At 44.8% G+C, this 27,935-nt stretch overlaps 1 protein-coding gene across 1 annotated transcript in view; it reads left to right on the forward strand.

The window, feature by feature from the left end:
- The window catches only part of TAB1 (TGF-beta activated kinase 1 (MAP3K7) binding protein 1), a 249,235-nt gene that overhangs the window by 182,352 nt on the left and 38,948 nt on the right, over window positions 1–27,935 (forward strand). Inside the window, exons 5-6 of the mRNA XM_063940500.1 lie at window positions 8,000–8,138; window positions 15,332–15,445. Coding sequence (XP_063796570.1) covers window positions 8,000–8,138; window positions 15,332–15,445 — 253 coding nt within the window. The remainder of the gene's footprint in view (window positions 1–7,999; window positions 8,139–15,331; window positions 15,446–27,935) is intronic.

Here is a 27,935-nt window from a genome sequence, read left to right on the forward strand (position 1 = left end):
GCATTTTGAATCTGAAATCCCTGAACCTGTACTTGAAAAAGTTCAAGTTCAAGATGGAATCGCTCTGAGCGGTCATCGCCATCCTGGAGGGGGGGGATTGGATGGTTTCCCTGAACATAAAGGATGCTTACCTTCATGTTCCGATTTTTCTTCCTCACCAGGCGTTCCTGAGATTTGCAGTACAGGACTGTCATTACCAATTTCAGACGTTGCCGTTTGGGCTTTCCACGGCCCCGAGAATTTTCACCAAGGTAATGGCGGAAATGATGGTGCTCCTGCGCAAGCAGGGTGTCACAATTATCCCATACTTGGACGATCTCCTCATAAAGGCGAGATCTCTGGAGAAGTTGCTGGACAGCGTGTCTCTGTCCATGAAGACGTTGCAGTTACACGGCTGGATTCTCAATATACCGAAGTCCCAGCTAGTCCCTACAACACGTCTGATTTTTTTGGGCCTGATTCTGGACAGACCAGAAAAAGGTTTTTCTTCCGATCGAAAAAGGTTCAGGAGCTCATAGCCCTGGTCAGGAACCTATTAAAGCCAAAAAAGGTTTCAGTGCATCATTGCACACGGGTTCTGGGGAAGATGGTAGCTTCATTCGAGGCCATCCCCTTCGGCAGGTTCCATGCGAGGACTTTTCAATGGGACCTCTTGGACAAGTGGTCAGGTTCCCATTTACAAATGCATCAAAGGCTCACCCTGTCTCCCAGGACCAGGGTATCTCTCCTGTGGTGGCTGCACAGTGCTCACCTACTAGAGGGTCGCAGATTCGGCATTCAGGACTGGGTCCTGGTGACCACGGACGCAAGCCTCCGAGGCTGGGGAGCAGTCACACTGGGAAGAAATTTCCAAGGTCTCTGGTCAAATCTAGAGACTTGTCTCCACATCAACAACGTCCTGGAGTTGAGGGCCATATACAACACCCTGCATCAAGCGGAGGAATTGCTTCGGGAAAAACCGGTTCTGATTCAGTCAGACAATGTCACGGCAGTGGCTCATGTAGACCCCCAAGGCGGAACGCGAAGCAGAGTGGCCATGGCAGAAGCGACCAGGATTCTACGCTGGGCGGAAGGCCATGTAAGCGCACTATCAGCAGTGTTCATCCCGGGGGTGGACAACTGGGAGGCGGATTTCCTCAGCAGGCACAACCTGCATCCGGGAGAGTGGGGACTTCATCAAGAAGTCTTCGCACAGATCACGGGTCGGTGGGGGCTGCCTCAAATAGACATGATGGCGTCCCGTCTCAACAAAAAGCTAAAGCAGTATTGCGCCAGGTCAAGGGACCCTCAGGCGGTAGCGGTAGACGCTCTGGTGACACCTTGGGTGTTCAGATCGGTCTATGTGTTTCCTCCTCTTCCTCTCATACCCAAGGTGTTGAGAATAATAAGAATAAGCAGGGTCAGAACAATCCTCATTGTTCCAGATTGGCCACGGAGGACTTGGTATCCGGAGCTGCAAGAGTTGCTCACAGAAGATCCGTGGCCTCTTCCTCTAAGGCAGGACCTGCTGCAGCAGGGGTCCTGTCTGTTCCAAGACTTACTGTGGCTGCGTTTGACGGCATGGCGGTTGAACGCCGGATCCTAGCGGAAAAGGGGATTCCGGAGGAGGTCATTCCTACCCTGATCAAGGCTAGGAAAGACGTGACATCGAAACATTATCACCGTATATGGCGAAAATATGTTTCTTGGTGTGAGGCCAGAGCTGCTCCTACGGAGGAGTTCCAGTTGGGCCGTCTGCTTCACTTCCTTCAAACGGGAGTGAATTTGGGCCTAAAATTAGGGTCCATAAAGGTTCAAATTTCGGCCTTATCCATTTTCTGTCAAAGAGAATTGGCTTCTCTTCCTGAAGTACAGACTTTTGTGAAGGGCGTGCTGCATATTCAGCCTCCCTTTGTACCCCCGGTGGCGCCTTGGGACCTAAACGTAGTATTAAGTTTCCTCAAGTCACCTTGGTTTGAACCACGCAAAACAATGGAGTTGAAATACCTCACGTGGAAAGTGGTCATGTTGTTGGCCTTAGCTTCTGCAAGGCGGGTTTCGGAATTGGCGGCTTTATAATATAAAAGCCCATACCTGATTTTTCACGTGGATAGGGCAGAGTTGAGGACTCGTCCTCAATTTCTGCCCAAGGTGGTCTCATCTTTTCATATGAACCAACCTATTGTCGTGCCTATGGCTACACGGGACTTGGAGGATTCCGAGTCCCTGGATGTGGTCCGGGCTTTGAAGATTTATGTGACCAGAACAGCTAGGATCAGGAAGACCGAAGCTCTGTTTGTTCTGTATGCAGCCAACAAGGTTGGCGCTCCTACTTCAAAGCAGACTATTGCTCGCTGGATCTGTAACACGATTCAGCAGGCGCATTCTTCGGCAGGATTGCCATTGCCTAAATCGGTTAAGGCTCATTCCACTAGGAAGGTGGGCTCCTCTTGGGCGGCTGCCCGGGGGGTCTCGGCACTACAACTGTGCCGAGCTGCTACTTGGTCGGGGTCAAACACCTTTGCAAAGTTCTATAAGTTTGATACCCTGGCTGAGGAGGACCTCCTGTTTGCTCAATCGGTGCTGCAGAGTCATCCGCACTCTCCCGCCCGTTTGGGAGCTTTGGTATAATCCCCATGGTCCTTACGGAGTCCCCAGCATCCTTTAGGACGTTAGAGAAAATAAGATTTTACTTACCGGTAAATCTATTTCTCGTAGTCCGTAGAGGATGCTGGGCGCCCGTCCCAAGTGCGGACTTCTTCTGCAAGACTTGTATATAGTTATTGCTTACATAAGGGTTATGTTATAGTTGATCGGGTTTGAACCGAGGCTATGTTATTGTTCATACTGGTAACTGGGTAGTTTATCACAAGTTATACGGTGTGATTGGTGTGGCTGGTATGAATCTTGTCCTTAGATTTACAAAAATCCTTTCCTCGTACTGTTCATCTCTTCTGGGCACAGTTTCTCTAACTGAGGTCTGGAGGAGGGACATAGAGGGAGGAGCCAGTGTACACCCAGAATCCAAAGCTTTCTTAAAGTGCCCTATCTCCCGCGTAGCCCGTCTATTCCCCATGGTCCTTACGGAGTCCTCAGCATCCTCTACGGACTACGAGAAATAGATTTACCGGTAAGTAAAATCTTATTTTTTGTATTTTGATCAGGCATATCAATGGCCATATTCATCCCACGGACAACAGGTGTCTCCCCGGGTGCCTGACTTAAACAAACCACCTCACCATCAGAATCCTCCTTGTCAATTTGCTCCCCAGCGCCAGCAACACCCATATCCTCATCCTGGTGTACTTCAACAGTGACATCTTCAATTTGACTATCAGGAACTGGACTGCGGGTGCTCCTTCCAGCACTTGCAGGGGGTGTGCAAATGGTGGAAGGCGCAAGCTCTTCCCGTCCAGTGTTGGGAAGGTCAGGCATCGCAACCGACACAATTGGACTTTCCTTGGGGATTTGCGATTTAGAAGAACGCACAGTTCTTTGCTGTGCTTTTGCCATCTTAACTCTGTTAAGTTTTCTAGCAGGAGGATGAGTGCTTCCATCCTCATGTGAAGCCGAACCACTTGCCATGAACATAGGCCAGGCCCTCAGCCGTTCCTTGCCACTCTGTGTCGTAAATAGCACATTGGCAAGTTTACGCTTCTCCTCAGACGATTTTGATTTAGATTTTCTGGGTCATTTTACTGAGCTTTATTTTTTTGGATTTTACATGCTCTCTACTATGACATTGGGCATCGGCCTTGGCAGACGACGTTGATGGATTTCATCGTCTCGGCCATGACTAGTGGCAGCAGCTTCAGCACGAGGTGGAAGTGGATCTTGATCTTTCCCTATTTTACCCTCCACATTTTTGTTCTCCATTTTTTAATGTGTGGAATTATATGCCAGTAATATATCAATAGCAATGGCCTACTACTATATATACTGCGCACAATTGAAATGCACCACAGGTATGGATGGATAGTATACTTGACGACACAGAGGTAGGTAGAGCAGTGGACTACTGTACTGTAATGCTATATATTATATACTGGTAGTCAGCAAAATTATGCACTGTCGTCCTACTATATATATACTGTGCAAAACTTAAATGTACCACAGGTATGGATGGGATAGTATACTTGACGACACAGAGGTAGGTAGAGCAGTGGCCTACTGTACCGTACTGCTATATATTATATACTGGTGGTCAGCAAAATTATGCACTGTCCTCCTTCTATATATATACTGTGCAAAACTTAAATGCACCACAGGTATGGATGGGATAGTATACTTGACGACACAGAGGTAGAGCAGTGGACTACTGTACCGTACTGCTATATATATACTGGTGGTCAGCAAAATTCTGCACTGTCCTCCTACTATATACTACAATGCAGCACAGATATGGAGCGTTTTTCAGGCAGAGAACGTATAATACTGGTGGTCACTGGTCAGCAAAACTCTGCACTGTCCTCCTACTATATAATACTGCTGGTCCCCAGTCCCCACAATAAAGCAATTAGCACACTGAGCACAGATATTTGCAGCACACTGAGCACAGATATGGAGCATTTTTCAGGCAGAGAACGTAGATATTTGCAGCACACTGAGCACAGATATTTGCAGCACTGAGCACAGATATTTGCAGCACACTGAGCACAGATATTTGCAGCACACTGAACATAGAAACTGAGAGGACGCCAGCCACGTCCCCTCACGATCATCTCCAATGCACGAGTGAAAAATTGCGGCGACGCGCGGCTCCTTATATAGAATACGAATCTCGCGAGAACTCGACCGCGGGATGATGACGTTCGGGCGCGCTCGGGTTAACCGAGCAAGGCGGGAGGATCTGAGTCTGCTCGGACCCGTGCAAAAAAGGGTGAAGTTCGGGGGGGTTCTGATCCCGAGGAACCGAACCCGCTCATCACTAGTAAACACAAGCTGTACAGTATAAGTCACACCAGATTCTCTCCATTATCTAATGATTCTGTTTCATGTGAACAATGCAGTCAATCTTCACAAATCAGTGAAGGGGCTGGGGGAGACGGTCCAGAGACCCACTGGTTAGGGTCTCATAAGACTATGATGTCTGATATGTCTTCCCAACTCACTGCTAATGTGCAGAAGACTCAGCTACTACAACAAGCTGTTTCAGATTTAGCTGCTAGGGCAGATGCACAGCCCCCCCTCTCTCATGCAGGTCCACAGAAGCGTGGTTTACCTGCTCTGCTATTAGATTCAGATGATGATATTCAAGATGATTGGGATGACCTGGAACCCATTAGTGGGGATCCCGATTCTACTCAGGTTATTGAACCCCTCATTTTGGCTATAAGGGATGTGTTAAAGCTCCCTCTAGAGCACAGGTTCTCAACCTCGGTCCTCAAGTACCCCAAACAGCTCATGTTTTACAGGTCAGCAATCTTCATTCTGAGTGTGGACAACTGGGAGGCGGACTTCCTAAGTCATCACGATCTCCACCTGGGGGAGTGGAGGCTCCACCATCTGTTTTTCCAGCAGATCATCGCACGGTGGAGTTGCCCACAAATAGACATGATAGCTTCTCGTCTCAACAAGAAACTTCCCTGGTATTACTCGTGAACCAGGGACTCTCAGGCGAGGGCATGAACGCACTGATATCGCCTTGGCCCTACCGGCTGGTCTAGTTGTTTCCTCCGATCCCATTGCCCCCAGGACTGCTAAAGCGAATCAGGAATCAAGGTGTACAGGCAATTCTAATTACCTGGATTGGCCTCCGAGTGCGTTGTACGAGGATCTTCTGGACATGTCCGTCGAAGACCCTTGGCCTCGACCATTCAGAAGAGATTTTCTTCAACAAGGACCATTCGTCTACCCGGACTTACGGCGACTTCATTTGATGGCATGGAGGTTGAGCGGAACATCCTAGCTCACAAGGGCTTTTCCAAGAAGGTTATTGCAACCATGGTTCAGGCCAGGAAACCTGTGACGTCAAAACACTATCATCATATCTGGAGGAGATACAGTATGTCTCTTGGTGCGAGGAACGCACATATCCACCTGTAGAGTTTCACTTGGGACATTTCCTGCAGGCTGGTGTGGATAAGGGCTTACGCCTGGGTTCCATTAAGATCCAGATTTCAGCTCTTTCCATTTGCTTTCAGAAAAAATTGGCAGTGTTGCCAGAAGTTCAGACCTTCTTGCAAGGGGTACTCCACTTACAACCTCCCTTTGTGCCACCTACGGCACCCTGTGATCTGGATGTAGTGTTGAAATTTCTACAGTCCTCCTGGTTTGAACCTCTGTTGACGGTAGAAGACAAGTATCTCACTGGAAGATGGGGATGTTATTGGACCTGGCTTCTGCTCGACGTGTTTCAATACTGGGGGCCTTATCATGTAAAAGTCCCTACTTGGTCTATTACGACGACAGAGCAGAGCTCCGGACTAGACAGCAGTTCCTGCCGAAGGTTGTCTCCGTGTTTCATCTGAATCAACCTATTGTGGTTCCGTCCAGTTCTGATTCTTCTGCTCCTCCGGAGGCATTGGATGGTGTGCGTGCCTTGAAGATATATGTCTACCGTACAGCTCAGGTCAGACAGACGGATTCCTTGTTCGTGCTCTACAATGCACAGAAGGGTTGCCCTGCTTCAAAACAGTCCATTACTCGTTGGATTAGGCTTACTATCCAACAGGCCTATGTGTCGACAGCCTTACCTGTTCCTGCTGTAATTCTCTAAAAGTCCATTCTACTAGATCAGTGAGCTCTTCCTGGGGGGCTGCCCATGGAGTCTCTGCCTTGCAACTAGCCGAGATACTACCTGGTCAGGGAAGAACACTTTTGTGAAGTTCTACAAATTTGATACCCTGGCCAAAGAGGATACCCAGTTTGGGCAGGCGGTGCTGCAGCAGTCTCTGCACGTTCCCGCCGTTCTGGAAGCTTTGGGACGTCCCCATCGTACTAGTTTCCCCCAATATCCCTTATGGATGCTAGAGAAAATAGGATTTTAATACCCACCGGTAAATCTTTTCTTGTAGTCCATAAGGGATATTGGGCTCCCGCCTCAGTGCGTGGACTTCTCTGCCAGTTCTTGTTCTTTAGTTACCTGTTCAGCTGTTGTTACCAGCCGTTGCTGGTTGTTGTAAGTTAGTGGTGTGTAAATCTCACCACCCTTTCTGTTATCCTGTTCCTTCTCTCACATATGTCCTTTCTCCTTCGGGCATGTTTCTACCTAGGGGAGGAGCCAGCACACCCAGTTAAAGTCATTTAAAGTGCAATGGCTCCTTTGGACCCTGTGTATACCCCATCGTACTAGTTTCCCCCAATATCCCTTATGGACTACGAGAAAAGGATTTACCGGTAGGTATTAAAATCCAATTATTGGCACTCCTGTTCAAAATATTGTTGGCCTAACTGTGGAGAGGTGGGTCACATCTTCCATATTTTCTTGACATGTTCCTCTCTTCACAGTTTCTGATTCAAGATATTTCAGCTGATAAATAAGGTTCTGCACTTGTCAATGTCCCCATCCCCGGACTTAGCCCGGTTACCTGCTGAGGTTTTGCCTCACCAGAGGTACTTGTTGGGCCATATCTGTATTGCCAAGGCTGCAGTAGCCCAAAGTTAGAAGCAATCTTCTCCACCCCCCCTTAGCTCTGGTTCTTAATCTGCTCTATTGCTGACCGTTAGTGTCTCACTCTTTTTATGGGATTTCTAACTTATGGTTATACTTTGTTGTATGACCTGTGACTGTCTGATTAATTAGGTCATTTTTTCCTGGTGTATTTCATTTTCAATTGTTTGTCTATTGGAAATGTTGCATTCGTGTTTGACATATTTGATTATTATTTGTATGCTTCACATCCCCTGGTTCTGTTCCCCCTCTCCCTTTCTTCTTTTTTTGTATCCCATCCCTTTATAAAAATAGAAATTTGTGTTTGCAATAAAAACTATTGATGAAGAAAAAACAAATGTATATTTTCATTTCTATAGGATGTTTGATATATTCATGTCTTTAACTTGATTTTACCATATGTTGTAGGGTACAGTCCATCAGCAGCTCCCCAGCCAGTACCAGAAGATTGTAGAGCGGCTAAACACTCTAGAGAAGGAAATTTATGGGGGCGCAATGGTTATTGTGGTGTTAGTTCTGAACAACAAACTTTATGTCGCTAATGTCGGTATGTAATTAATATATTTTACTAAGAATGTAGACATGTTCGATATAACTGAATGCTACAAAGTATACATAAACACCATCAGTCCACTTCACGTGTTCTGTATTGTGAGACTGTCACTGGTGAGCACACACTTATGTGCTTTCTTATATAAACACAGGTGTTGATCTTTGAGCACTACATGTTTGCTTCCAAGTTCAGGCCACACGTTCTGTGAATAACAATACTCAACTAATTTACTTAAATGCAGACTGCTATTGACAGATATAAAAGAACTCTCACAATCTGCAATCACACTATTCATTTGCAGTGTTGACGCATATTTTTTATAATTCAGGTGTGTTGTATTCTACTACAGTGAAATGTGTAAGTACTGTGCCCTCAGTCAACCTCCCACTGAACCTCTTACACTATTAATAGTGATTAGGATGTTGTGAAGAGCTTGTTAAATTAAGATACCACAACCGTCAGGCAATGTTTTGATTAGCTACAAGGGTATAATTGATCCAGCAATTGTTTATGTAAGATGGTTTGCAGTGTTGTTAGTAAATGTTAAATATATTTCACTGTTGGGACTCAAATAAGGCTGCTAGGCCACGTGACGCTTTGAGTCAAGCTTAGGGTAAATATCAGAGCATTTATGCAGGGCATTGCATAACAGGGTTGGTTTCGGTACAGATATAGCAGGCTCGGATATGGTCCCCACACCACCCAGCTCAGGCGGAAATGGTTTAGCCTTGTGGATGTAGCTCTGCAAAATGTGACCATACTTATAACTCCGCCCACCAGAAGCCCCTTATGGTTTCTGGAACTGATTTGTGCATTAACTTCCACATAAGCGTTGAAACTTTCAGTTTATTTTCAATGCATAAAATGTTTTAGTTTATTATGGACACAGCTGCAAAGGACGACGTAATTACCAGCACATTTCACTTGTTTACAATTGTAGTTGTTTTACCATTTGTTCGAATTGGCTGCACAAATATGATAGAGGCCAGTTACCAACTTATGTTACAAAAAATGTGCTTTTACTAGTGGTTTTATTGCCAGAACAGGCATAAAACATCATTACCTGCTTCCATCCATGGTTACAGGGCTTTCCCAATGTCCGCCCATACAATAAAACTTTATCCTCCCAACCTTCTAGTACGCTGAAAACTTCAGGCAGTCTTGTCAAATTTCAGAACCACCCACTTAACCTTCATCCCAATTGCCACACCTATACACTGCTTACAAAATGTTCATTTGTTGTCTTTCCATGCTCAAATAATTCTCTGACCCCAGGCCAACATTTCCATGGGACTGGATCATATAGCCCACTAGCTATTACCATGCAGTCTGGCTGGACGAGTGTGCAATTTGTAGCATTTAACCTCCTACATCAGTGCTGCAATACCAATTGTAAATCACAATGTAAAATACAGGTTCTATTTATAGGAATAATAATAATAATAATAATAATAATAATGTATGAGAGGTATCTTATTGGTCCCAATGGCTTCATACCCACTATCACTTACAAGTGTGATTGAGAGGCAGTAGTGTTGTGACGTCTTTCTGACAGTTCCTGCTCTATTCATATGTGTTTACTGCATGTGAACACAAGTAGATCAATTGAGTGTTGGCCATGGTCCCGTTCCCATCTGGTACAGCGGTAAATGCTGGTTTCCGAATGCAAAATCTGCATATTTATCATCAATTGAAACCGGACGTCGATGCCAGTTGGATTTCACCCTTCAGAATGTTGTCAGCTATTAGATTGTCTGTCTACTCCTGTTCTGCCTCCTACTATGGGTTTTCCTCTGCAATTACAACCTGCATTTGCTGCCCCCCAGTTACAGCCTCCATGGATGGACTTTTTCACACTCTATTCAGCCCAAACCTCTTACGCTTTTCAACAAGTGTTACAGGGTGACGCAGGTCATGATTAAGGCACATAGATGTGCTGCCCCTTTATCATTTATCACAGTCTGCGCACGCATCCGATTGTGAGAAATTATCTGATCAGAAGATGGATACAGATGACTCAGATCCCGAGTCTGCCTCTGTTCAAGAGGATCAAAGTTCTAAAATGGATGTTCCTGCCCTAGTGAGGGCAGTAAAAACTATTTTGCAAATTGAGGTGGAGGAGCTGGTACTTGGGCCTAAAGCTCCACTACTTAAACGACAATAAGTTGTTAAAAAAATAATTTCCTCCATCAGATCATCATTCCGAACTGATGCAGGAAGCCTGGATTACGCCTACCAAGCGGTTCCAGATACCAAAGAGGATTAAATGGTTTTACCCTCTTTCAAATATGTAATGTATTAGGTATCCCCGTCAGTAGATGCACATGTGGCTCATTTGGTAAGTAGTTCTACATTACCTATTCCCACAGCAACTTCTCTCAAGGATTCTACTGACAGATAAATGGAGACTTTTTTAAAGTCCATTTTTTCACTGTATACACTGTAGAATAGAAGACATGACATTGGCAATGTTTGGAATTCATATATCACCATCTTTTTGTACTCCTGTCAATTACCCAATACTCTGAGTTTGCAGCATAATTTCCCCGCACACTGATGTTATGGATGGTAGATAATATTATAACTGAACCCTCTCTTGGCAGAGCATCTGCAAATCTCTTCATGGAACAAGAGCATAACTAACAGCTTTATTAGGGTAATTAGAGGAATGTTGTTGACTGATACTTGGTGAAGGTAATACCGAGGTGTTAGGGTTATTCACGTTTCTCAAGAATTGTGTACGCTTGGCCTGTTGTCATATGCCTAGACTGTGTCCTATTTTTATCTAGGGTAATTTTGCAGGAATTCCCTAATGCAAATTAAGTTTAGATTTTATGCAACTCCTCAATCAAACGAGTAAAATTAATCCCTTTTACCTAAATCTTTAATCCATTAATACTTTTTAATGCACAATAAGAATTCTGCAAGATAACATGCTATATGGGGATGTAGTTAAAATGCAGCTACATGTATTTGGGATTCCGGCATTGGTATTTCGGCTGCCGGGATCCCGAACAGCTGCATAATGCCTGCATCAAAATCCCGTCTGAGCTCGGGATCCAGGCGTCAAAATACCGACACCGGGAATCCCGAATGTTCAGTTAGCTGGACGTGTAAGGTTAGGTTTAGGCATCAGAAGGGGGGTTAGGGTGCAGGGACAGGAAGGGGATGGTTAGGTACCGGGGAGGGGGGGGGTTAGGCACTTACAAGGGGAGGTTAGGGTTAGGCACCAAGCAGGGAGGGTTAGGTTTAGGCAGCGGGGAAGGGAGGATTATGGTTAGGCACCCACAATGGGGGAGATAGGGTTAGGGTAGGGGGTCAGTGGAGGGTTAGGGTACTTTCTGGGGGCTGTCAGGATTTTGATGGTCGGAATGCCGCTGTCTGTATTATGACCAACGGCATCCCGTCCATTGGTATATCATACCAAATCCGCTATATATGTTTCCAAAGCCAGTATGAGACGTAGTGTAACCAAGGCCATCTCATGCCATAGGAAAGAGGGGAGGTAGAAAGTGTGCGTTTAATAAGCAGAGTCAACAGAAACAAAGGAGGAGGCGGAAATCGTGACAGACTTGATCAAAAACTCCAAAAAACAAAATTGACTATCACGGGTGCGGACAAAGGGGCTGCTACTATTGGTAAGTGGATGGAATGTCACCAACACTCCAATACCATGTAAAAACAGAGAAAAACCACCACACACAAGTAGCGCACACACGTTATACTTATACAAAATGAATGACTGGGATCACTCTTGGGATTTCTGTGCATATGTTAGTACTCTTTGAGAACTCAAAAAGAGAAAACATACAATAGTGTAATACTATCACAGTTTTTAGACTATGGAAGTCATTTTTTACACTATGGAAGTCATTTTTTTATGTTTACTTGTGAATTGGAACGCTCATTGACAAAGGAAACTGGTGGAAGGTGTCTGCTTATTTCAAGCTTCCATACAGATATCTCCGCTCCTTCTGGCTTATCTTGTCTATCAGTAACCTGATAGACTCATATAAGGGTACGCGTTTTCAATGGAAATTTTCTAACTCTAAAAACTGTGATAGTATTACACTATTGCATGTTTTCTCTTTTTGAGTTCTCAAAGAATACTAATATATGCACAGAAATCCCAAGACTGATCCCAGTGCGCTACTTGTGTGTGTGTATGTGTTTTGATCAAAAACGCCACAGAACATCAAATCTATAAGCCAAATCAAAGCACTATTAATATATGGGTATTATGCAAGCAAATGGCGAGACATACTGACTAAAGAAAATGTAATGATATCAATACTGTATGTGCAATGAGAGATATAAGGCACAATCTTATAGTAACTCCAGTGGATATGGACAGTGTGTACAAGGGGTTCCATTGTGCTACTACAAGTTTATTATAGATGTACATGTATTTAGATGCAGTAACCTTGCTTAGATTATCAGTGGAAGATTGCTTAGCTCCTTTTATGTCCAAATAGGCAATTCAGTGAGTGCCTTCAAGGAGATGGTAGTCCCAGAGAACTTTACAAAAAGTGTATGTGTAACACAACAGTTTCTAAATACATTTCAATGGGTATTACCCTTAAGCACTTACCTTAGACTTTGTCTAACCTGGTAAAGTGCACACTGAATGTGGTCCTATCTCATCAACATGGATACAAAAATCATAGCTATAGCTGAGGCTGTATGTAATTGGGGAGGCTGATTCAGACGGGGACGGATCTCTGTGCATGGATGTAAATGTGGCATTTTAGCATATAGCACCTGCGCAGCTTCATATTTACACATTGTTCTATTCTGAGCCAGACAGAACTTGGCCTGATCTGTCTTTCTGTGAAATTGGGCATTTTGTGGCAGGAAAGGGCACGGACAGTGACAACGCACAGAACTGACCTGACGTGGGACAGTCTCATGGGATGGGGGCGGGCATGTATCTAATGCTCTGTATGAGTTGTGTGTACGGGAAAAGGAAGCCTGTTTCTGACATATGGCTTGCAGCTAGCATGGGACTGGTACTAATGATGGCGGTTGGCGTAAAATCAGTGGGCAGCATTGATTTCTGCTTGCAGGTGCCCGAACCCTCACATTAGCTGAGCAGAATCTCACATTAGCTTAATCTAGATCCCACCCAAGTGCAGCCACTTTGTGTCCAACTCAGAATCAGCCCACAAGACTGAGCAGGCTTCATACCATGTAAATCCACAGCGATCAGTATTAGGGGCAGATTCAGTTTGCCACGGGTTGAGTCACATGTTCTGTCCCCATGGGTAAAATGACCAATATTCGGACATTATTTAGCATCGCATATTCAATATTTTGCTATCTGGTAGTTGGGGGCATGTGTCAGACTTTTCTTAAGTATTCAGTAGAGCTTGTTGTAGGTTCATTTTTAAAGACCTCAGACTTTCACCATGCTCTTCTCACATTAAGCAGCTCTATGTTTGTACACACTGTAGATTTTTTTACCCAGACTCCCCCACTCCTGTATGACACGATAATAAAAAGAATTAACCTTAAAAACCTAGAAGCCGCTATGGAGACTTATTCACAATGTGTGAAATCCTTTTATACTGATAACATCATCGTCATTCCAAGAACTGTAATAGAGATGTGGAATCTCGGGGAACAATAGTTTCAAATACAAAGGCTCCCTAGATTAATATATATAAAGCTAGATAAGAGATTTGCGCAGACCCTATTGATAAATAGGGCTTAACTGAATCTTGCATACGTGTACAAGAGCGGAATAAGAAAACTGGCACTACGCCCTAAATCTGAGGAAGATGGTTGTATCCTTCTACATCTTTTTAAGAATTCTGGAAAGGATGTAGGCGTAATTCGATATACAACCGACTTGTTACAATTAGGTATTCCATGTGATGTGTTTGCTGAGGGTAACTGACTGGATCTGATCTGGGTGGATGACCGACTTCCCCTTATGTCGGCATATACATAAACAAAGGAAAGCTAGCTAAGTTTGATTGACTTGATCTGGCTAGTAGTTAGACAGCACAGATGAATCACTACATCCCTAACACCCTCAAATGAAATAAAATAATGTTATGTTTTTGAAGGTTTCCATCCCATGCCCTTTTTCCTTTCAATTTTCACATCCTGCAATTGCTAGATAATAAAGTATGACACAACAAAGTTATAACAAAGTTAGCAAATTTACAGTGTATACAGTTTATATACAAGATGGTCAGAATGTACGAAAGCCTTTGTATGTTTGGTTTTTATATACTGTAGATGGCAAAAAGTATTGTTCACTGGCGCACATATATCTCTAACTAAAAAATACCCAATTATTTAAAAAAAATGAGATTTGGGGCAGTATCCAATTACCAGCAATAAAAGCATCGGAAGTGACAAAATGGGAGTTTTTCCTGATGTTTCACCGAATTTTTTTTTTTATGGGTTATCCAATTAGATCTCCTGTAAAGAAAAGAAAAAAAACACATGGGTTCAGTGAAACCTGTGTGTTTTTCGCTACCACAGCCCCAAAAAGTCATTGCTTATCGGGGATTTTGCTTCGCCTGTCTGAGGCAGGTGAAACAAAACTCCCAATAAGCTGCAGCTCGTGCCGACCTATTGGGGCTAATAGGATAGCCCATGGCGAACCAATTACCCGTGATCAATGACCGCATGTGCTTGGATACCACCCATTATCTTTCTACTCTCTATCAATATATGATTTCCTGTTTCAAATATACTACTTTTACATTATAAGTACTAAAAGCTGAATCCATCCAGATCACCTTGCACACCATGATAGATCATGTCACTGAAAAACCGAAATATATTTTTTGGTTAAGACTTTTTAATGTAGACTATAAACTGTCCATTGGGATCCTTGATGGATCTAACTATCCCACGCAGTAGACCTTTCTTAAATGTTTTAAACTGGTTATTTGAAACCCATGCAGATCTGGTGAACTGAGAACCTTTCAAATTTATAAGTTTTTTCATATGTTGAACTCCACCCAGAATTATTTTTGAGCTATTTAGGTGTTGGGGACAAAAACAATGCAGAAAACGTTATTGTTCCACTTGGTTGAAGTAATTATGTACAATAAAACGCTTTCATTTTCACATTATGCAGTAGAAATATTCTGCAATGACTTTATAGTGTTGGAAGCCAAAATTTCCGAAATAAAGGTACAATTAGTAAAATGTCATTTTTGTTACAGGTACCAACAGAGCTCTACTATGCAAGTCCACAGTGGATGGACTACAGGTCACACAGCTTAATGCTGATCACACAACAGAAAATGAGGATGAGATATTCCGACTCTCCCAGCTGGGTATGTTTGTATTTATTTCAGAGTATACAGGTTGAGTATCCCTTATCCAAAATGCTTGGGACCAGAAGTATTTTGGATATCGGATTTTTCCGTATTTTGGAATAATTGCATACCATAATGAGATATCATGGCGATGGGACGTAAGTCTAAGCACAGAATGCATTTATGTTTCATATACACCTTATACACACAGCCTGAAGGTAATTTTAGCCAATATTTTTAATAACTTTGTGCATTAAACAAAGTGTGTGTACATTCACACAATTCATTTATGTTTTATATACACATTATACACACAGCCTAAAGGTCATTTACTGTAATACAATATTTTTAATAACTTTGTGTATTAAACAAAGTTTGTGTACATTGAGCCATCAGAAAACAAAGGTGTCACTATTTCAGTCTCACTCAAAAAATTCAGTATTTCAGAATATTTGGATATGGGATACTCAACCTGTATTTTGGTTTCCTATTGTGCTGTTGTTGTGCAACCCATGTCTTTTTAACAAAGTGGAATGTCACGTATCTGGATTTTGGCAGGTTGGGCAAAATGAGTCAAAGGTTCTTTTGCATATAAACAATGAGGCTGCAATACCTATTTTTTGTGACTAGCTAAAAACAATGAAAATGTTTTGGGGCTGTACAATCAATAAAGGAATGTTCTAAAACGTCAGTGAACTAAAACTGTGTAATTCTAATTTTCTGAGTTTCACCTGTAAGAGGTATGGGACACCCTCAACACATGGCTGTCCACAAATAGCACACACTGGATTCACTTAAAAATGCATATTTATCTGTGCATTTATGGGTGTGTGTACAACTCATGACACTTGTGGATTTTAACCTTTCCAGAAATAGAATTGTGTGTACTGAGGTATCTGAATGACTTCCTGGCCAAGTAAGCAGGGGTTATTTAATTATCTACTTCAGTCTGTTTGAAGCCTAAGGGTATGAAGTGTTATGTCTTTGGTCTGGAAAGAGATTCAACACTTTCTTAAGGCAGTGCCAACTGGATGATATTTTAAACTATATCACTCATTTTGGCCCTTCTGAGTGACATAGTTTAATATATTGCCCAGTGTGGCAGGTATGAACAATGCACGCTCCCATGGGTCGTAAACTAGAAAGTCTCACATCTGTCCCTGCAGCTCAATTTGAAATCGCTCAGTGTGTCCGTTCTATCTTATTCATTATCGTTCATCCAGGAGCCCAGGAAGTTCAAGAAAATATAATGAACTATGTAGTCCAGTGTGGCACTGCTATTAGACTGAGCGTCTTTGGCCTATAGGCATGACCCCCTGCTGTTTATAGTAAACAGACCTCTTCACAAACCGATCCATGTCTGGTGGTTCAGAGTAAACACTGGCCAGTTAATTACAGACTGACCATCTGTCATATAGTATAACACAGACATGTTTCCTAATGGTAGCCATACACCAGGACGATATCTTTCCAACCAGCCAACTAGTTGGCTGGTTGGAAAGATAATCTGGCAGTGTGTGGGAGCAAACGATTATCAGCCGTTTGCTCCCACACGCTAAAAAACGGTCCGAAACGGTCTGACCAACTAGTTGGGAAAATCAAAGCTGTTTGATTTTCCCAACCAATCGTTCAGGTGTAGGGGAAAACTTTCCCCCCAACTGAACGATAAGTAGGCGGACACTGGCTGCTAGTGTCCGCCTACTTTTGTCTCGGGCTGCAGAGGACCCTCTCTGACCAATCCCCCTCCGGCCACCTCACCGCCCCAGCCGCAGTGACCAGCCACCGCACAGCCACACTGCACCGTCCATCTCTGTCCCGCACCGCCAGCCTCCCGCACCGCAAATTAACCCCCCTCCGCCCGCCAGTCCCTTTCCTTCGCCGGCCGCCCCATCCATCCCGCACAGTCTTTATTCCTCCGGCCACCTCACCCGCCCAGCTTCCTTCCCATCACAGCCGCCAGCCTCCCTCAGCCAGCGCACCGGCTCCCATACCGATAATTCCCCCCGCCCGCACCGCTAATTCACCCGCCAGCCTCCCTCCGCCCGCATCGGCTCCCGCACCGCTAATTCACCCCCGCCCGCCCGACAGACGGACACACACACACATATATACACACTGACACACACATATATATACACACACTGACACACATATGTACACTGATATACACACACATATATATATATATATATATATATATATATACACTGACACATATGTACACTGATACACACATATATACAGTGTGATAGACACACATATATACACTGTGATAGACACACACATATACACTGTGATAGACACGTACTGTATAGACACTGACACACTCATACACTGTGAGATACACACACATACTGACATATACATATATACACACTGTCACACACACACACACACACTGAGACACACCTATATACACTGACACACTCACATATACTGTCACACACATATATAACTGATACACACACATATACACTTTAATACACATGTATGTACACTGTGACACACTCATATACACTGGTATACACACATACTGTCACACTCACATACACTGACACACACACACACACACACACATATTCAATGGTGGGAACTGTCCGGTCAGCAGTGAGGTCACCCGCGGTCAGGTGAGTATAATTATCTTTTATTTTCAGGTACCCGTGGATTCTACTTGGAGAAGAGGACCGACTGCTTCGTGTCAACATAGGTAAGTATGTGTGTGTCGACATGTGTGAAATAAAGTTTTACTGTCACGGTGTGTGTCTCCTGTTTTTATTTGGGTATTTTTTTTCCATTAGAACTACAGGTACCAGCGGGCCCGTTTTTCTCCCGCATGCTGGTACTTGTGGTTCTCCAAGTACCAGCTTGCGGGGGAGGCTTGCTGGGACTTGTAGTACTACTGGAAAAAACAATATTCTTTCCATTTTCTCAAGGCTATCAGCCCCCCATCCGCAGCCTTTGGATGAGGGGGACAGCCTCGGGCTTCACCCCTGGCCCTTGGGTGGCTGGGGGGGGACCCCTTGATTGAAGGGGTCCCCACTCCCCCAGGGTACCCCGGCCAGGGGTGACTAGTTGGATATTTAATGCCACGGCCGCAGGGCGCTGTATAAAAGTGACCCGCGGCTGTGGTATTATCTTTCCAGCTAGTGGAGCCCGATGCTGGTGTAAAAAATACGGGGGACACCTACTCTTTTTGTACCCCCGTATTTTTTGCACCAGCACCAGGCGCAGAGCCCGGTGCTGGTTTTAAAAATACGGGGGATCCCCTGTCCGTTTTTTCCCCGGATTTTTAGAACCAGGCCCGGCTCGAAGAGCCCGAGGCTGGTTATGCTTTGGAGGGGGGACCCAACGCAATTTTTTTTCGGGTTTTTCCCATTCCATTTAAAAAAAAAAAAAAATAATAATCTTTTTAAAAATATATAAATAATACTTGTGCCTCCAAAAAAGACAAACCAAGTACCTAATCCCTTCTAATATAAATAGATATGCTATTACCAAAAAAAAAAAACACCAAAAAAAACATGTTTTTAAAAATTTTTATTAGATTCCGCCAGCAAACTGTGGCGGATTGAAAATGACCGAAACCGAAACGTTAAGCTGTCAGAACAGGGTCACGTATGTTCTTGATTTTTGAAAAGTCCTAGAGTGCCGCCTATCGTTTGTGATATGTTTGCTTTTTGAAGCTCAGGAGGGCACCAGGCAAGCTGTACATTTTACTACATTGGGAGTGCCGAATATCTACATCTGGTATATATATATATATATATATATATATTTGCCTTGGCAGCCCAAGCATGCTGGTATCCATAGTTCAGTATAAAAATAAGTAAATCTAATAAATGTATGGTGGTGAAAGAAAAGCCCAGTTTCACTGAAAAAAAGACACTTCTGCATGTTTTGAAATGAAAAAACAAAACAAAACTGAAGAACTGTAGGCAGGCACTGTCCGCCTACTTCGGTGACATCACAAGTTGGACAGAAGTTGGAAGGTTGGTTGGTCTGATGAAAAGTTGGTTAGATGTGTGGAGCACTGGTAAAAAGTTGGTGAGATGTGTGGGGCACTGTTTTAGTTGAACAGACAAGTTGGATGGTTGGAAGTTTGGAGTGTTGGAGAAAAGTTGTTCTGATGTATGGCTAGCTTGAGAAGGTTGTACTTACAAAGATGGCATTTTCATAATTAGTTTTACAACACACCTCCCCATTCAAGAATGGCACTTTAGCATACAGTTTTACAAACAGCATTTCCATACAGAATATACATGGGAAGGTGATACATAGAAAAAATACATTTTCATAACCCATACTGTTCTCAATACGATTGTTAATATGCCCAGTCCAATATGAAATGGGCTTTATCACTACAGTCCCCGTCGCTGCCCACCAAACATCTCAGCATGTCAGTCAATTCACTTAATATGTACTGCTGAATAGTTCAGTTCAATCCTCAGCTATGGCTCTTCTTAAAACCTGAGTACTTTCGGTGTACTTCTGTTGACCTGCCCACCCCTGTGAATGGAATAAAACTGCAGATATTGTGAATAGCTAATTAGTTGGTTGGGAGTATAAAAATCTGTCAGTGTATGGCCAAGATAGCTGGTGCTTTTTGGTCTGACTGTGACAGATAATTTTATCTGCCAGTGTATGCCAACCCTGAGTCTCTAAATCTGTACACAAAGTGCTACAGTGTAGCAGCCGTAGCTTTTTTCCAATGCAAGTTCTGTTCTACTCCGTATACAGACTCAGTCACACACAAATTACAAGTGTCCTATATCAAATTAATCAGCACAGTCTCCATTTGCAACCTAGTAGCGTCACACTAACTAAGACACATTTTTGGCAAAAAAAGACAGAGTTGCACATGACCTTGCGGGTCACTCACGCTAGGAGTCTCAGGCTACTTGGCATATTGAGGCTAGATGTATGAGAACACATCTATAAACCAAACATAAAGGTTTCCCTGTGGCCAGAATTTCTATAAAGGTACCCCTTCGGAACATGTTATGCAGCTTGTCCATCGAACCATACCAGTGGCATACACCTTGTATGCTATTTCTTTAATAGAGACAAGGCATTCTTAATAGTGATCAGGGGGTTTGCTTAAGCTGCATGGGGCAGCAAGGCATTAGCGAATGTACAACTTCCTGTGAATGTCTGCCCGATCCAACTCCACTTTATACTAGAGATGTGCATGGACCCCTGTGTTTGGTTTGGTTTTGGTTTCCTGTAAAATTTATAAAAACAGCTAAAACTATGTAATTTTTGTACCTGTTGTCCCCACAGTATTATTAACATTAATAGCATTAATTTCCAGTGTAAAATGGCACCTTCAATTACAAAGGAGGGACTTATATGTCATAAACACACGAGATTCGTTGTTTAGATCAGAGATCCAACCCTAAATCGAACAGTCGGGACCTGAAACCCCAAAGTTTGGGTGTGTTTGGATTTCAACAAAACTGAACCGCTCATCTCTACTTTATACATGAGTTCTTGCCATTCATAGGAATAATTCAGATCTTTTATTTTACTATTGAGTGTACGTCCAAGGGATTCCTTTATGTACCTGCCAGGAGAACACATTGCTATCTAGTGCAGAAAGCACAGAAGAGCTGGGTGCCCAGAGAGAATGGAAATTACTCGGTGCCAGGTCAAAGCTGTAGGGAGGATGTTCACTACCTCCCAATGGTAGCGCCGTAACGTAATGGAAACATCTATCCTGCCATTACCAAAGGCAGTGCACCAAGCCCAAACCTGTTTCCGTGACATGACATGACCATACACCTTGACAAGTTGGTGATAGATTTCATCTGCTGATGTGCCCTTTAGATGCAGAAGTCTGATTGCACTACGCACATCGATGAATTACCATGTTTCCTCCAGCCCGGCCATCTTACAACTGATGTTTGGAAACTATAACTGATATGAGGCGCAGTTTAATGGGCCGTGAGTGGAAGCAGTGGTCTACCTGTTCTGGCCTGGCGGGAAATTAGAATGCTATAGAGAACATTACACACTTGAGAGGTCTTGTTACCTTACTTATTGAACCACCCTCATATATGCACACATTTTCACCACAGATTCGTATAGCATTGCCATTTCGACAGCCAGCCAGTCATACATAAGTTGATCCTGCCATCCTGTATTCTGCACCACACATATAGGTGGCAAAATTAGGCAAGATTTGGCTGCCCATTTCCAGCACAACTAGGTAGATGCTGCGCCTACAAGATAACCACACAAAGGCCTATAGCAGTCATCATGCCACCCAGTTTACCAACAAGTTCAGTAATGATGCCATTGATTTAGACATGGTTGTTATTGGCAAAGTCCTGGAAAAACATGCAATATTGTGCAAATTGACAAAGATTTAGAAATTTAGTATTCGAGATGATCTAACTTAGCCTTAATTATAAAGTTAGTTATTAACCATTTTAAATTATTCAACCATGGATAAGGCTTTCTATATTTGTTTTGAAGACGCAAAGCTAATATTTTACATTTTGCGTTTTTACTTGTGACATAAACAGGAAATACCCAGCGCCTGATATAGCAGGGCACAGCTGCCGCAGTAGTAAAGAGGCAACTGCCTACTCCGCAATACATACAATAAACAGAAAAAAATTGTACTGCTGTGTCCTATTGGAGTAACAAAATCAAGTTTTCACCCCTTAAAATATTTATTCATAACCAATATAAAATTACAATTATTAGTTTATTTTTGCCATTTTTATTGTCCATCTATATTAAGGGGGATATCCAATTTCCGTAGTACATTACGGCGGGTAATGATATTGCCTGGGGTTATCCTATTTGCCCTGATAAGCTGGTTACAGGTCCGCCCCCGCCTGGCCGGGACACACGAAGAGGGGGGAGACGTGGGTCCACGGGGCTGAGTGCCTGCTTCCGGGCGCCCTCCATGCAGTCCCCAGCTGCTGCAGTGGGTGCGGGACACTGACTGGAGGGGTCGCCACGGCTTATCAGGGATTTCTCTATCGTCCTAGTGGATGCTGGGGTTCCTGAAAGGACCATGGGGAATAGCGGCTCCGCAGGAGACAGGGCACAAAAGTAAAGCTTTCCGATCAGGTGGTGTGCACTGGCTCCTCCCCCTATGACCCTCCTCCAAGCCAGTTAGATTTTTGTGCCCGGCCGAGAAGGGTGCAATCTAGGTGGCTCTCCTAAAGAGCTGCTTAGAGAAAGTTTAGCTTAGGTTTTTTATTTTACAGTGAGTCCTGCTGGCAACAGGATCACTGCAACGAGGGACTTAGGGGAGAAGAAGTGAACTCACCTGCGTGCAGGATGGATTGGCTTCTTGGCTACTGGACATCAGCTCCAGAGGGACGATCACAGGTACAGCCTGGATGGTCACCGGAGCCTCGCCGCCGGCCCCCTTGCAGATGCTGAAACATGAAGAGGTCCAGAATCGGCGGCAGAAGACTCCTCAGTCTTCTAAAGGTAGCGCACAGCACTGCAGCTGTGCGCCATTTTCCTCTCAGCACACTTCACACGGCAGTCACTGAGGGGAGCGCCCTGGGAGGCAAATGAAAACCTATTTGGCTAAAAAATACCTCACATATAGCCTCCGGGGCTATATGGAGATATTTAACCCCTGCCAGAATACACTAAAGAGCGGGAGACGAGCCCGCCGGAAAAGGGGCGGGGCCTATCTCCTCAGCACACAGCGCCATTTTCCTTACACAGCTCCGCTGGTCAGGACGGCTCCCAGGTCTCTCCCCTGCACTGCACTACAGAAACAGGGTAAAACAAGAGAGGGGGGGGCAAAATAGTGGCAAAAATTATATTATAAAAGCAGCTATACAGGGAGCACTTATTATAAGGCTATCCCTGTCATATATAGCGCTTTTGGTGTGTGCTGGCAAACTCTCCCTCTGTCTCCCCAAAGGGCTAGTGGGGTCCTGTCTTCGTTAAGAGCATTCCCTGTGTGTCTGCTGTGTGTCGGTACGTGTGTGTCGACATGTATGAGGACGATATTGGTGTGGAGGCGGAGCAATTGCCAAATATGGGGATGTCACCTCCTAGGGGGTCGACACCAGAATGGATGCCTTTATTTATGGAATTACGGGATAGTGTCAACACGCTAAAGCAGTCGTTTGTCGACATGAGACGGCCGGACAATCAGTTAGTGCCTGTCCAGGCGCCTCAAACACCGTCAGGGGCTGTAAAACGCCCTTTGCCTCAGTCGGTCGACACAGACCCAGACACAGGCACTGATTCCAGTGGCGACGGTGACGAATCAACCGTATTTTCCAGTAGGGCCACACGTTATATGATTTTGGCAATGAAGGAGGCGTTACATTTAGCTGATACTACTGGTACCACTAAACAGGGTATTATGTGGGGTGTGAAAAAACTACCTATAGTTTTTCCTGAATCAGAAGAACTAAATGATGTATGTGATGAAGCGTGGGTTGCCCCCGATAAAAAGATGCTAATTTCAAAGAAGTTATTAGCTTTATACCCTTTCCCGTCAGAGGTTAGGGCGCGCTGGGAAACACCTCCTAGGGTGGATAAGGCGCTCACACGCTTATCTAAACAAGTGGCGTTACCCTCTCCTGAGACGGCCGCACTTAAAGATCCAACAGATAGGAGGATGGAAAATATCCAAAAAAGTATATACACACATACAGGTGTTATACTACGACCAGCTATAGCGTCAGCCTGGATGTGCAGTGCTGGAGTAGTTTGGTCAGAGTCCCTGATTGAAAATATTGATACCCTGGATAGGGACAATGTTTTACTGTCTTTAGAGCAAATAAAGGATGCATTTCTTTATATGCGTGATGCACAGAGGGATATCTGCACACTGGCATCACGGGTAAGTGCTATGTCCATTTCGGCCAGAAGAAGTTTATGGACGCGACAGTGGTCAGGCGATGCGGACTCAAAACGGCATATGGAAGTTTTGCCGTATAAAGGGGAGGAGTTATTTGGAGTCGGTCTATCAGATTTGGTGGCCACGGCTACAGCCGCGAAATCCACCTTTTTACCTCAAGCTACTCCCCAACAGAAAAAGACACCGACTTTTCAACCGCAGTCCTTTCGTTCCTTTAAAAACAAGAGAGCAAAGGGATATTCATATCTGCCACGAGGCAGAGGAAGGGGGAAGAGACACCAACAGGCAGCTCCTTCCCAGGAACAGAAGCCCTCCCCCGCTTCTACAAAAGCCTCAGCATGACGCTGGGGCTTCTCAAGCGGACTCGGGGGCGGTGGGCGGTCGTCTCAAGCATTTCAGCGCGCAGTGGGCTCACTCGCAGGTAGATCCCTGGATCCTGCAGATAATATCTCAGGGGTACAGGTTGGAACTAGAGACAGATCCGCCTCGCCGTTTCCTGAAGTCTGCTTTACCAACGTCCCCCTCCGAAAGGGAGACGGTTTTGGAAGCCATTCACAAGCTGTACTCTCAGCAGGTGATAGTCAAGGTACCTCTTCTACAACAGGGAAAGGGGTATTATTCCACTCTATTTGTGGTACCGAAGCCGGACGGCTCGGTAAGACTTATTCTAAATCTGAAGTCCTTGAACCTGTACATAAAGAAGTTCAAGTTCAAAATGGAGTCACTCAGAGCAGTGATAGCGAACCTGGAAGAAGGGGACTTTATGGTGTCCTTGGACATCAAGGATGCGTACCTCCACGTTCCAATTTACCCCTCACACCAGGGGTACCTCAGGTTCGTTGTACAAAACTGTCACTATCAGTTTCAGACGCTGCCGTTCGGATTGTCCACGGCACCTCGGGTCTTTACAAAGGTAATGGCCGAGATGATGATTCTTCTTCGAAGAAAAGGCGTATTAATTATCCCATACTTGGACGATCTCCTAATAAGGGCAAGGTCCAGAGAACAGCTAGAGAGGGGATTAGCACTGTCTCAAGAAGTGCTAAAACAGCACGGCTGGATTCTGAATATTCCAAAATCCCAGTTAATGCCGACAACTCGTCTGCTGTTCCTAGGGATGATTCTGGATACGGTTCAGAAAAAGGTTTTTCTCCCGGAGGAAAAAGCCAAGGAGTTGTCCGAGCTTGTCAGGAACCTCCTAAAACCAGGAAAGGTGTCTGTACATCAATGCACAAGAGTCCTGGGAAAAATGGTGGCTTCTTACGAAGCAATTCCATTCGGCAGATTCCATGCACGAATTTTCCAGAGGGATCTGTTAGACAAATGGTCAGGGTCGCATCTTCAGATGCACCAGCGGATAACCCTGTCTCCAAGGACAAGGGTATCTCTTCTGTGGTGGTTGCAGAGTGCTCATCTATTGGAGGGCCGCAGATTCGGCATACAGGATTGGATCCTGGTGACCACGGACGCCAGCCTGAGAGGCTGGGGAGCAGTCACACAAGGAAGAAACTTCCAGGGAGTGTGGACGAGCCTGGAAACGTCTCTTCACATAAACATTCTGGAACTAAGAGCAATCTACAATGCTCTAAGCCAGGCAGAACCTCTGCTTCAAGGAAAACCGGTGTTGATCCAGTCGGACAACATCACGGCAGTCGCCCATGTGAACAGACAGGGCGGCACAAGAAGCAGGAGTGCAATGGCAGAAGCTGCAAGGATTCTTCGCTGGGCAGAGAATCATGTGATAGCACTGTCAGCAGTGTTCATCCCGGGAGTGGACAACTGGGAAGCAGACTTCCTCAGCAGACACGACCTTCACCCGGGAGAGTGGGGACTTCATCCGGAAGTCTTCCACATGCTGGTAACCCGTTGGGAAAGACCAATGGTGGACATGATGGCGTCTCGCCTCAACAAAAAACTGGACAGGTATTGCGCCAGGTCAAGAGATCCGCAGGCAATAGCTGTGGACGCGCTGGTAACGCCTTGGGTGTACCAGTCGGTGTATGTGTTTCCTCCTCTGCCTCTCATACCAAAAGTATTGAGAATTATACGGCAAAGAGGCGTAAGAACGATACTAGTGGTTCCGGATTGGCCAAGAAGGACTTGGTACCCGGAACTTCAAGAGATGATCACGGAAGATCCGTGGCCTCTACCTCTAAGGAGGGACTTGCTTCAGCAGGGTCCCTGTCTGTTTCAAGACTTACCGCGGCTGCGTTTGACGGCATGGCGGTTGAACGCCGGATCCTAAAGGAAAAAGGCATGCCGGAAGAAGTCATTCCTACTTTGATTAAAGCAAGGAAGGAAGTAACCGTGCAACACTATCACCGCATTTGGCGAAGATATGTTGCGTGGTGCGAGGATCGGAGTGCTCCGACGGAGGAATTTCAACTGGGTCGATTCCTACATTTCCTGCAATCAGGATTGTCTATGGGTCTCAAATTGGGATCTATTAAGGTTCAAATTTCGGCCCTGTCGATTTTCTTTCAAAAAGAATTGGCTTCAGTTCCTGAAGTCCAGACTTTTGTTAAGGGAGTGCTGCATATACAGCCTCCTGTGGTGCCTCCAGTGGCACCGTGGGATCTCAATGTGGTTTTGGAATTTCTAAAATCTCATTGGTTTGAACCACTAAAAAAGGTGGATTTAAAATATCTCACATGGAAAGTGACCATGTTACTAGCCCTGGCTTCGGCCAGGAGAGTGTCAGAACTGGCAGCTTTATCTTACAAAAGCCCATATCTGATTTTCCATTCGGACAGGGCAGAACTGCGGACTCGTCCGCATTTTCTCCCTAAGGTGGTGTCAGCATTTCATCTGAACCAGCCTATTGTAGTGCCTGCGGCTACAAGTGACTTGGAGGACTCCAAGTTACTGGACGTTGTCAGAGCATTAAAAATATATATTGCAAGGACAGCTGGAGTCAGAAAATCTGACTCGTTGTTTATATTGTATGCACCCAACAAGATGGGTGCTCCTGCGTCTAAGCAGACGATTGCTCGTTGGATCTGTAGCACAATCCAACTTGCACATTCTGTGGCAGGCCTGCCACAGCCTAAATCTGTAAAGGCCCACTCCACAAGGAAGGTGGGCTCATCTTGGGCGGCTGCCCGAGGGGTCTCGGCATTACAACTTTGCCGAGCAGCTACGTGGTCAGGGGAGAACACGTTTGTAAAATTTTACAAATTTGATACTCTGGCTAAGGAGGACCTGGAGTTCTCTCATTCGGTGCTGCAGAGTCATCCGCACTCTCCCGCCCGTTTGGGAGCTTTGGTATAATCCCCATGGTCCTTTCAGGAACCCCAGCATCCACTAGGACGATAGAGAAAATAAGAATTTACTTACCGATAATTCTATTTCTCGGAGTCCGTAGTGGATGCTGGGCGCCCATCCCAAGTGCGGATTATCTGCAATAATTGTACATAGTTATTGTTAACTAATTCGGGTTATTGTTAGGAAGCCATCTTTCAGAGGCTCCTCTGTTATCATACTGTTAACTGGTTTTGATCACAAGTTGTACGGTGTGATTGGTGTGGCTGGTATGAGTCTTACCCGGGATTCAAAATTCCTCCCTTATTGTGTACGCTCGTCCGGGCACAGTACCTAACTGGCTTGGAGGAGGGTCATAGGGGGAGGAGCCAGTGCACACCACCTGATCGGAAAGCT

Source organism: Pseudophryne corroboree, chromosome 9 (genome assembly GCF_028390025.1).
Source record: "Pseudophryne corroboree isolate aPseCor3 chromosome 9, aPseCor3.hap2, whole genome shotgun sequence".
Classification (NCBI taxonomy): Eukaryota; Metazoa; Chordata; class Amphibia; order Anura; family Myobatrachidae; genus Pseudophryne; species Pseudophryne corroboree.